Raw genomic sequence first — 13,122 nt, 5'->3', positions numbered from 1 at the left:
GCCTAGACTGGTGTATGTAGAGTAAATGTGAAGGGTTCGCCTTGATCACAAGCTGTTCCGATTGTAGGCAAAATTACATTTCATTTGTTTGAAGTATTGATCAGCTAAGTACACAATATTTATTACGACCTGAAAGTGATACCTGTATATTGATCGATGTAGGCTTCATACTTTTCTCTCTTTTATCATCTCCATCGTCTTTCGTCCTGGAGCCCCACGCTGGGATGGTGAGATGGGAAACATATTAATATTTCATAAAGTATAGTTTTGATTAATGGCAGGAGGTATTTGATATATGTAAAGCTAAAGTAACGTAAATGTTCGTTTTGATGACATTTAGAAGAGGACTATGCATTTCCCATGTATACATGACTTACTTATCCGTATAACAGATTTATTTACAATTTATATGGTGCCCTAGTGCGGCATAAAATTCAGGGAATTTTCCAAAATAAATTTTACGCTCATTGGTTTTATGATCATATGAATAAAAAACACACCATAGGGAATCGCATGCACTTCAAGTATGCATGTTTATATTAAAATTGCATGAAATAAAAGATTGTGAAATTTAAATAAACTAACTACAAGTAATTGAGGACCAACAGTTATCATTTGATGTCAGTAGTAAATTGGTTTTAGACTGTGTATTTCCATTAATATTGAGGGTCATTGTTAGAAAATGAGGATATATATTGTTATAAAAACATATTAGTTGGTAGATTATTTACATGAATTCATTACAAGAAAGTGAAAATGGAGTCGATGGAAATTTCTTTATATTATTTCTGTTGCCAGTTGTTTGGTTCAATTTTGAAGATAATACACGATGTCACTATGTAATATAATGATTTAGACTGTATCAGTGTAAAACTGGGGCCTGCTGCTAATTGGTAATTATAGGTACACCTGTTAAGAAATTTAACAAATGATCATATAAATACATTGTTATTGGCTCATTTACATTTCAATTCCAAGTTCTAGATCGTCTTCACCTTACCAATTCTTCTATTTTCACTGATCAAAAAAATTAAAAAGAAAAAACAACAAACAAAAAATAAACACCATGAAAATTGTAATTTGTTGAGCTCATTATTGTGCAAAAGTTTTCTGAGATTTTAGCTTCAGGGGGAAATTGTACTATAAAGAAACCTTACTTAACAATCAACATACTTCCATTGTACGGGGAGAGTTTGCTACTTTAATATCTTGCAATGAATTAACACCTGGGTTTTCCTACATGAAGATTTTCTTTTTACCTTACCTGCAGATGTATTTATATTTTAAAATTTTAATATTAGGATAATTGATGCCATACAACTGAAGCTATCTATTCCAGATAATGTAGCTAGATGGTAACTTTTTGATACATTCTAACTAACAAAGTACCATCGATTGGTGGGCCACAGAGGCCTGACATATTACTTACCTTCCACCTCAGGTCACAAGTTTGAATCCCATGTTTGGCATTCGCCAGGTACTGACTGCTGGTCGATGTTTTTTGTCCAGGTACTCTGGCTTTCCTCCACCATATAAATTTAAATAACCATGGCTGTAATGGAACATTTTATTAACTTATGATAATATGTGAGGACATGTTAACCATTCAACCACCACCGTAGCCCCTGGAGACGAGAGATGGTAACAGTGGTCAGTTACCTGGTAGTAATACTGTTAAATCTGTCTATAAAGACATCCCAAGGACACTGTGAAAATTGTCCTAAGTGGTCTTTATACACAGGTCACAGGGTGTTGAAATTAGCCAGTTTAGACACCAAGAAAGTGGTTGTTAATTAGTTTGGTTTGATTAGTTTTACATCCTATTAACAGTCATTTTTAAGCTTGTACCAGGTTTAGATGGTAAAGAAACGCCGGAGTAGCTAAACCGCTAACCAGTACCTGAGAGGTCTATTTTACACAGGTCAGAGAGTGTTGAAGTTGACCAATTTGGACCCCCAAAAAGTGGTCATATTAAACAGGCTGTCTTTATACAGATGTGGTCACTAGGACAGGTTTTACTATAATAGCTCTGTTGTTATATTCTGTGTACTTTGGCTTTCTTCCATTCACTCAAACCTATATATAGCTATCATGATTATTGTATGACTGTGACTGTTGATGAGTTATACCACAAAAATAAGCAAAACAAAACTATACAAATATCAAAGATATTATAAGATATCCAACACCAAAGGGCAGGTGCTTGAAATGGAAAAGCAACTTTAGCTTTTAACAGTATTTTTTTCTAATTATGCAGATTTTCTATCAATAATTTCATTAATGGGTTTCTTAAATTGTTTTGTTCAGTTTTCCAATAGGGCATTAATTCTCACAAAGGACACATCACAGCGATCCTTAACATTTTTATGACATGGTGAAATTTGAGCGCTGCAAAAAAATTGCGGGGGTCTACCCATTTATTGATTCAAGGTACAGGGATAGGTTAGTCAGCAAAGAGATGCTAAAAATACATTCAACTCGGTGGCACATAGATTAAAAATCAAAGAACTCTACCAGGTTAACGGAGTTTTATTCTAAGTGTTCCTTAAGGAGTTGGTAGCGAATGCAGATATGCAAATTTTGCGTTACTGCATAACTGTAAGTGTGATTTGTGCAATTTCTGAAATTTGAACTACAAGGCTTTTTTTGTGTGCATTATTCTATGAACATGTTAAAAAGATTTAAAATTCACTTTTAGTTTTGAGAAGAATCTTGAAATTAATTAATATAAATCCACATAATGCAGCATTTTCAAATTACATATTTTTAAAAAGTATGTTGTAGAAAGAACAAAGGACGCCTACTGATGGTATAACAATAGAATTCTCATTAATTACAAAATACATCATTTAGACTGAAAATAAATTTTCCATTAATTATCACAATCCATGTAAAATTTTTAGCATTTAAAACATAATTATTATTTCAGATTACTATTCAAAAAATAATTTGATTAAATTTTATTTATATATCTTGTCATAGCTACGAGCTTGTGGTTTTTAACCAATTATAATGTAATATCATGAATATTCCTCTGAGTAATGGCTATTTGTTAATTGTGCTGTGATGATATAAAGTATTTTGATCAGAGTCAATCATAATGTCAAGACAACCACAGGGACAAAGAAAAAATATCATTTATCTCCAAGTGATCTGTATAGGTCATTTTAGACCTCAAATAAGTGGTCTTATTAAGCAGGCTGTCACTATACAGAGATAGTCGCTTAAGGCAGGTTTTACTGTACCAGACAATGCCTGTATCTGAAAAATAATCGAAGATTACTGAAGAGTGGTTAAGGTGTTTATATATAGATACATGATATACATCTTGGGGTTGTTAAAATATCCTTGCAACACTTGTCAGGCACTATCTTCTGTTGAAATAGCTCAGTATTTTGGCAGCATCAGCTTCAGTGAGATAGCACTATAAAAATGGCAAAAGTCCCACTAGTACAAGAGAAAACATTATGAATATATACTGCAGTCTCCCAAAACACACAAGATATCCACTCATGTGACTCATTTTATACAGGGGAAGGTTGTTCATGAATGACCCTAGATGTTAGAACTTAAGTCTAATCGACAAACCCAGCTCTAGATACTCCAGATTTTTGTCTACCTCCATAACTTTATTTGTCCTTGGTATGTCCTTAGATGTTAAAAGGACTTAAATAAAAGAAAAATACCAAACTATACTGTCAAATTAGGGCATATTCAGGCATCATTATTTTATTACCTAGTAATGCAACGAAGTTTGGTGGGTGGTTGTACAGGAATAGATTTTGTTTGTTCATCCTTCTGTCCATCTATCTGTAGAAACTTTTTTGACATTTCCTCCTAAAATACTGGATCAGTTTCAATGTTCAATGATTCATACATGCTTTCTCTTTACTTTGTACACATTTTGGTTACTATACACAGGTTTTGTAAAATGACTAATTGGCTTTTAGAAGGGACAGTCCTAGCTTTAAGCTTTAGTCAGTAGTAACACGAACTGAAGTATCAAAGATATCATTGGAAGTCTTTAACATAGATGGCAGATGACACCAACTCCCACAAGTTTACATGCTCTGTGAGGAATTTACTACAGAATTTGACAGCTGTTAGAAAGTGGATTAGCTGTGGAGTTTATAACTCTACCTAAACTGGAGAAATCTGTATGATTGGATAGTGTATATGAATGTAATTATTGTGCATTAACGCTGAGTTCTTAGTAATTAATCTGTTCCAAGGTTGCTGCACAACCAGGATTGGTAATTACACAAATTATATGTTATGCACTTGGGAAGGGCTCACACATTCTTAAGGAATCTTGGAGGATATTTGCAGAGACAAAGCGCCAACAACTACCAAAACTGTTATCTGGTCAAGTTGGATAAAATGCATGGTGACAAATACCAGAGATTTGATCCCTTGATCCAATGTGAATAAAGCTAGGTAATTTTTTTTTGTTATCCAAATTCCTCTTCATGTCAAACAACAACAACAGCACCATTTATGATTTGATCATCAAAAGCTGAACATTAGGTCAATAACACACTGTAACTTAAAGTCTTCGGAGACTGTAGCACCAAAAAATTTGAAGGGTAGATAACTCTTTGTATTGGGACACTGCACCACCAAAGTGTAAATATTGAAGGGTAGGTAACTCTTTGTATGTGGACACTATATAGCACCAACAATGTGCAAATTTTTGAAGGGTAGATAACTCTTTGTATTGGGACACTGCACCACCAAAGTGTAAATTTGAAGGGTAGATAATCTTCTTTATTGGGTCACTGCACACACAAAGTGTAATTTGAAGGGTAGATAACTCTTTGTATAGGGACACTGTGCACCACCAAAGTGTAAATTTGAAGGGTAGATAACTCTTTGTATTGGGACACTGCACTAACAAAATGTGAATTTGAAGGGTAGATAACTCTTTGTATTGGGACACTGCACCACCAAGGTGTAAATTTGAAGGTTAGATAACTCTTTTTATAGGGACAATGCACCACCAAAGTGTAAAGGAGAAGGTATGTTAAGGCTCAAATATGGCCTCAAAATTAATTTTCCAGTAAAGAACAACATATTCTGTCATATAACAGTTGAATACATTTGTTAACACATTACATCCCGAAAATATCCTGCATGTGCCAATTATGTTCACTATGACGTCATCAGCATGCAGTTTCCCGCCATTTTAAAAAAAAATCCTTGAAAGATCATACTTTTTGAGTGGTTTTCTCTAAAAATGAATATGGCCGCCTTCGTGGAGCAGAAAAAGGATTTTCACACGTTTTGTATCCTGTATTTATGCATATCCATGCAAAATATAAAGTTGCTCCAAGGTGGCGGCCAAATCCATTTCAAGCCTTTTCTAACCTAAAGATGATGAATTTCTAGCAAAATTTGGCGAGAAGAGGAAAATCATCAATTTGATGACGTCATAGGTGGAGCACATCGTGTACATGGTTATAAAAAGTTATGTTTTGATGAATGGCAAGTATGAGAGTATTTATTGATATGAAATTGATGTGAATCAGAGTTAATATTTTTCGGGCTGAAAAATTAAGGCCAAATACTGGTCCTATCATATCTACTCCTTTGAACTACTATGATACACCAAAGTGTAAATTTGAAAGGTAGATAACTCTTTGTATTGGGACACTGCACCACCAAAGTGTAAATTTGAAGGGTAGATAACTCTTTGTATTGGGACACTGCAACACCAAAGTGTAAATTTGAAGGGTAGATAACTCTTTGTATTGGGACACTGCACCACCAAAGTGTAAATTTGAAGGGTAGATAACTCTTTGTATTGGGACACTGCACCACCAAAGTGTAAATTTGAAGGGTAGATAACTCTTTGTATTGGGACACTGCACCACCAAAGTGTAAATTTGAAGGGTAGATAACTCTTTGTATTGGGACACTGCACCACCAAAGTGTAAATTTGAAGGTTAGATAACTCTTTGTATTGGGACACTGCACCACTAAAGTGTCAATTTGAAGGGTAGATAACTCTTTGTATTGGGACACTGCAACACCAAAGTGTAAATTTGAAGGGTAGATAACTCTTTGTATTGGGACACTGCAACACCAAAGTGTAAATTTGAAGGGTAGATAACTCTTTGTATTGGGACACTGCAACACCAAAGTGTAAATTTGAAGGGTAGATAACTCTTCGTATTGGTACACTGCACCACCAAAGTCTATAATTTGGATACCTACCTGTATACCACTAAAGTATATACGATGTACTTGTAAATATATAAAAAAAAAAGATCAAACTAACAAAAGTACGCTTCTTCATCATTTTGGACATCAGGCCTCCACAAATGCCTATAAAAGAAAGAGAAAATTCTGTTCTGTTGTAACGTTGTTCAACTAACTCTGTGCAACGATGCATCATCCATTCACAAAATTTGTCATATAATAATTACATTAGACATGACTTAATTGTGAGAGAGTGCATGAAAAGTTCAAGCCATCGTCTTAAATGTGGTTAAATGGGCCTTGATTTCTGTTTTTTTGTTACTCTCATCACCTGGACTTGTTTAGAAAGAAATCAGCATGCAATAAATCAGGTCTAAATAACAGCTTGGTTGACTTATTACTCAGTGTTAAAGAGGTTCAATATCGAAACTTCAATTTTATATGTCATTTAAGTTACTAAAATGCTAAGTGGTTATTAGGTATCTAATTAAATATTCTACCTCTAGACCATTCCATGATGTCTAAATGGTTAAGATACCTAATTTCCCACCTCTACTTCTCCAACTTCCAGTCACAGTAGCTTGTACATTTGTATTGGTGAAGGGTTCCCAATTCTATCCCTAGCACTTCACTTATGTTATATTGGCTCAGTGGTTAAAGTGTCAGATATTCTGTTATTATCTGTCTGATTCAGAATCCTAGTTCTTGAAGCCTTCGTTTCTCATTTTAACTCATACAGTTCTAATGTATATGTGTCATTCTTGCTGCGACTAATTTGCGTGATTTTTTATCATTTGCAACACTGTATTAACACTTGAAATAGTCATACTGTATGTCATTTTACCCTAGGCCCCCCCCCCTCCCCCACCCCCCCATCCCCCCCCCCTCCCCCCCCCCCCCCCCCCTGCCCCCCATCCCCACCCCCCCCCCCCATCCCCTGACCCCCAGGTATTGTGTATTAGAAACTTTGTTATTTACAAAGTCAGTATGCAAGGATATAGGCAAGATAGAATTCAAACAATAAGGTTTTATTGGTTTATGGTGTGTCATATTGTAACAGTCATGAAACTTTGGGCATTCAAGTTCAAAAAGGTCAGCGTTGTTCATAAAATTTGGGTCCTGTTATACAAAAATTTAGAACCAAAAAAACAATTATCAATTTAAGATGTACTTGTAATCAAATTTAGTGCTCAGGTAAATGGTATTATAAATCAATAAAAAGGAAAGGATAGGTTTTTACAACATACTAGGAATTTCATACCTGAAGTTTCATTTAAAAAACCCTGAACATCCCCGAGGTTTTCCTACATATGATATTACCGGATTTAGTGTGGATTAGTCCCGCCAATTATCTGAAACTACAACTTCCTGTCATAAAGCACATAAATACTGTACAATCAGTTTCACCATTTACTGTGTATTACAGTATTAAAGGGTTATTGACTCTATATTTTATATATGTCTGTATGATACATGTCAGATAATGTGCTGTAAATATAGGGGTGGATAGGAAACCGATTAGATTGTCATGTATCAATGTCTACTGCTATATTTAGCGACGATCAGCGAGGATAATTAAGATGTTAGGTAATATTCCACAATTTAACCTGCTATCTGATAATGACAGACTGTTCATATTGTATTTCATTCATGTCATAAGACAATGTATTTTTCAGTCATCTTGTAAAAGTCTTTGATTTATATTGTGTCTTTCTCAAGATATGAAAGTCACGTGAATTCATGATGAATATGTCATTGCTTCATTATCAAAATAAACAAATGGCAGCCAGATAGAGTCGATTTTTAGTTTTATGTAACTGATTTAGATTCGCAATTGGTTAGTTACACTATGCATTAGTTTAAAATTCTGTTAATAGCTTTGTAGCTATGAGTCATGTAAGGACGTGCCAGGTTTGTTGATGGAGGAAAGCCGAAGAACCCAGAGAAAAACCACCAACCAGCAGTCAGTACCTGGTAACTGCCCCAATTCGGATTTGAACTCACAACACAGAGGCTTGTGGTAATATGTCGAGACATCGTAACCACAAGGCCACCGCAACCCTTACACATTATTCATACTTCCTGATGATGCCCCAAACCTGAAAATGAAAAGCCCCCATACAGTGTATCCATGTCCATCTTGTTCTATTCATCAGCCCTGTCCTGTCCAATCATGTTCTTTCCCATCCCTTAAAGAGGCTCCAGGTGAGATATTTTTGTCATTATGTCCTTTAGATTAGTTAAATGCTACTATAAGTCATGATCATGACATATGTCATAGCTGTCCATCAATATTTGCCACAGCAATGACATGTCATAGTTTTCCGGGTAGATAAAAAACAGCAGCCATGATATGTCATAGTTTTCCGGATAGATAAAAAACAACAGCCGTGACATATCATAGCTGTCCATCGATATTTGCTTAAGTCCACAGCAATGACATGTCATAGTTTTTTTGGTAGATAAAAAACAACAGCCATGATATGTCATAAGTTTTCTGTGTACATTAAAAAAGTCACTACCTAGTTATGACTGATGCCATAGTTGGTCATGTTGATAAAGGACCATCGTGATCTCATCATCCTGAACTCATCGGTATTATCAATCTATTCCCCCATGAGGAGTTCTGGATGCTTGGTCTTTGGCTACTTAAAAGCCTCGACCATAGTGGCATGTGTTGTCATTGTCATGGACATGATTGATTACAGTTTAATGTCCTATTACCATGCCAGGGTCATTTAAGGATGTGCCAGGTTAAGGTGGATGAAGGAGGAAGTTGGAGACACAGATAAAAACCACCAACCAGTAGTCAGTGTAGTTCATGGCAACTTTCTGACATGGATAAAAAAACAATAGCCATGATATGTCATAGTTTTCCGGATAGATAAAAAAGCAACCAGCCATGGTATGTCATAGTTTTCTGTGTAGATAAAATAGCAACAACCATGACATGTCATAGTTTTCTGTGTAGATAAAATAGCAACAACCATGACATGTCATAGTTTTCTGTGTACATTAAAAATGTCACTACCATGACATGTCATTAGTTTTCTGTGTACATTAAAAAGTCACTTCCATGACTGATGCCATAACTTGGGATAGTCGGGGACCTAACCACTCGGACCTCCATGGTCCCTTGGGATATGTCGGGACATCCTAACCACTCGGCCTCTGTGGTCCCCTTGGGATATGTCGGACATCCTAACCACTCGGCCTCCGTGGTCCCCTTGGGATATGTCGGGACATCCTAACCACTCGGCCTCCGTGGGTCCCCTTGGGATATGTCGGGACATCCTAACCGACTCGGCCTCCGTGGTCCCCTTGGGATATGTCGGGACATCCTAACCACTCGGCCTCCGTGGTCCCCTTGGGATATGTCGGGAACATCCTAACCACTCGGCCTCCGTGGTCCCCTTGGGATATGTCGGGACATCCTAACCACTCGGCCTCCGGGTGGTCCCCTTGGGATATGTCGGGACATCCTAACCACTCGGCCTCCGTGGTCCCCTTGGGATATGTCGGGACATCCTAACCACTCGGCCTCCGTGGTCCCCTTTGGATATGTCGGGATATCCTAACCACTCGGCCTCCGTGGTCCCCTTGGGATATGTCGGGACATCCTAACCACTCGGCCTCCGTGGTCCCCTTTGGATATGTCGGGATATCCTAACCACTCGGCCTCCGTGGTCCCCTTGGGATATGTGGACATCCAACCACCGGGACCTGGATATCCTAACCACTCGGCCTCCGTGGGTCCTTGGATTGTCGGATCTACATCGGGGCCTGCCTCCGGTCCCCTTGGGATATGTCGACTCCTAACACTCGCCTCGTGGTCCCCTTGGGATATGTCGGAACATCCTAACCACTCGGTCCGGTCCCTTGGGAAGCGGGACATCCTAACCACTCGGCCTCGTGGTCCCTTGGGATATGTCGGACATCCTAACCACTCGGCCTCCGTGGTCCCTTGGGATATGTCGGACATCCTAACCACTCGGCCTCCGTGGTCCCCTTGGGATATGTCGGGACATCCTAACCACTCGGCCTCCGGCTCCGTGGTCCCCTTTGGATATGTCGGGACATCCTAACCACTCGGCCTCCGTGGTCCCCTTGGGATATGTCGGGACATCCTAACCACTCGGCCTCCGTGGTCCCCTTGGGATATGTCGGGACATCCTAACCACTCGGCCTCCGTGGTCCCCTTGGGATATGTCGGGACATCCTAACCACTCGGCCTCCGTGGTCCCCTTGGGATATGTCGGGACATCCTAACCACTCGGCCTCCGTGGTCCCCTTGGGATATGTCGGGACATCCTAACCACTCGGCCTCCGTGGTCCCCTTGGGATATGTCGGGACATCCTAACCACTCGGCCTCCGTGGTCCCCTTGGGATATGTCGGGACATCCTAACCACTCGGCCTCCGTGGTCCCCTTGGGATATGTCGGGACATCCTAACCACTCGGCCTCCGTGGTCCCCTTGGGATATGTCGGGACATCCTAACCACTCGGCCTCCGTAGTCCCCTTGGGATATGTCGGGACATCCTAACCACTCGGCCTCCGTGGTCACATTGGGGTGTATGCTTCTAAAACCCAGGGCCATGACGTACGTTGTAGTTGTTCATGTGTATGCAGATTATGCTGCAGCCAGTGTCAGTGGTATCAATTATAGTTTTAGGATGCTGTAATGATAGAAATTATGTCAGATTGGGCTCCAATTAACAATCACTAATTGAGATGCAAAAACCTAGAGCAAGGTGAGCGATTTGCAGCAAGTCTTTTTAAATTGTTTTTATACACAAACTGGGTGTAGTCCTAATGAGCATTTTAATTGGTTTTGTGACTGATAACTCCCTCTGAGGATTGAAGGAAATCGTTTAATTGTAATTTCTGTATTTAAATCAAGGCCTGATCATTCTTTAAAATAACGCAGAATTTCATTGCTTTAATGATATTTCTAAGTTTTACCTTAATCCTATCGTGTTTTATTTATTTATATGTAGTCTTTTAAAAACGGCAGCATGCGATTGTCGATCTGTTAATCCTTTTAAAATCTGGTGAAATTAATTGGGTTAGATAGATTAAGCCTTTACGATATTTTTATTATCCATGGTCAAGTTCATCATAGAAACTGATTTTCCTTTTCAACTTCAATACTTCAAGTGATGTAACTCACCTTGGTAATCATTCTCAATAAGAAACACCAAATATGAATGAAAACTTAATTGTTCTTTTTATTTTTAATTTCATTAAAATGATGCAAAGTACATGTCCATAAACAAATAAATATATACATACAATTAAAGTTTACTTAGATTATATATTTTGATGAGAAGAATTTATCCAGTCTTCAGCTGGAGATGCTAAAGCACTAGATTAAATTTTGTGTTAATTATTTTAAGGTAACACAGCTTTACACATGTAGATGTTTTACATTTTTGGAAGACATTTTATTTACCATTTTACTGAAACATTTGTCATTTTTATGACAAACGTCTTTGAATAATATATACCATGATGGTACATTTTTAGGAGAACAAAGATTCATGCATGTTAGTTTTTAGATGTTTCGCTTAGCAGCTTTGGAATTAACAAACTTCTAGCAAGTAATTTATTTAATTTACATGGAAACCAGTTTTAAAGATTTTTTTGTAAGAAAAGTTTCTTCCAAAAAATCTTGAAATTTGGAGTTTGCTTTAAACTTACCATACGATTTCACTTGCAAATGAGGCGAGTGAAACAGATAATTATATGTAATTGTTGGTGTTTTGAAGACTGTTGTGAGTGAAACCGGTGAAGAAAGCTTATCTGATAGTAAAGAATCCTCATTTAGTAATATTCATTAAAGAAGTGCTGTTATGTAATATTCATTATCTGTTTCAGCATCACACTAATCATTATCTCCCAGGACGATATAGCAGATGACTGTCACATGACCAATGTACTCAAGTTCATCCACCAATCACTGGTGCTGTTACTTGGGAAGGAAGAGGTGCAGAATATTGACAAAAATGTCGAAAAATTCAAACGAGAAGTTAAGGTTTGTAGATATACTTTGTTAAGAGATAAAGTTATAAGTATAAAAATGTTCTTAGTAAGATTCTATTGGGTAAACAATAAAATATTTATCTTACGTCAATGGACGACCATATGAGGCTATATTGTTTTGCCGTAGATTTTATTTTTGACCAAATTATTTATCATTTATAAAATTTGAATGAAATTCTCCAAATCAATGAAACATCTGGTTCAGTATCATAAACAAGAATGATGAGAAATTTCACTAATAATGTTAAAATTTTCCTGTGGTATACAAGAAATCATGAACTTAGATTATATTTTCTATTCTTTCCTTTGAAACTTCAGACATTGGCTGTGCAGCAATAGTATGGGCTTCAGAATTTTGAAACTGCAATCAAGATTGCCGATTGTCCAACTTTATAATGTAATGTAGACCAGCAATGAATGTCTATAGGTCTGGGTAATCAACTCATTCTTCATCTTATTATAAATTTTCCAGTGAGTTATGGCCCTTTAATAAATATCCCTGATAGGTAAGGCTAAGGGAGCATGCATTACCTGGTAGATCATTGTATGATTATGTTAGGACTCTCATTTGAAAAGAATTTATTTCAGGATAAATTCATTTTAAAAAATGCATTTGTAATTTTAAGATCATTTTTATGCTTGTTGCTTTACTTTAAAGTGCATTTCTATCTACATGGGTATTTGAACGAAAGCTTTTAGCATTCGCATTGACGACTTCTGCAAATACCAAAGTCCAAGTTCAAGGTCATCAAGTGAAGGAATTAAAAGAAACCTAATTGCCTTTCACAGCTCCTGTTAAAAGTGTTTATCTGGTTCGGGCATAAACCTTTGTTACTAGGGATTTAGCTCCATTAATTACGTAATGGAGTAAGAAAAA

The 13,122-nt window shown here is 37.2% G+C and overlaps 1 protein-coding gene across 1 annotated transcript in view; it reads left to right on the top strand.

Annotated features, from left to right (window-relative positions):
* LOC138329016 (protein fuzzy homolog) overlaps positions 1-13,122 on the top strand; it is a 127,332-nt gene that overhangs the window by 18,267 nt on the left and 95,943 nt on the right. Inside the window, exon 3 of the mRNA XM_069275717.1 lies at positions 12,081-12,237. Coding sequence (XP_069131818.1) covers positions 12,081-12,237 — 157 coding nt within the window. The remainder of the gene's footprint in view (positions 1-12,080; positions 12,238-13,122) is intronic.

The sequence above is a fragment of the Argopecten irradians genome, chromosome 8 (assembly GCF_041381155.1).
Source record: "Argopecten irradians isolate NY chromosome 8, Ai_NY, whole genome shotgun sequence".
In the NCBI taxonomy this organism is placed as follows: domain Eukaryota; kingdom Metazoa; phylum Mollusca; class Bivalvia; order Pectinida; family Pectinidae; genus Argopecten; species Argopecten irradians.
The sequence above is the reverse complement of the archived record's forward strand: the minus strand, read 5'-3'. Positions and strand labels throughout refer to the sequence as shown.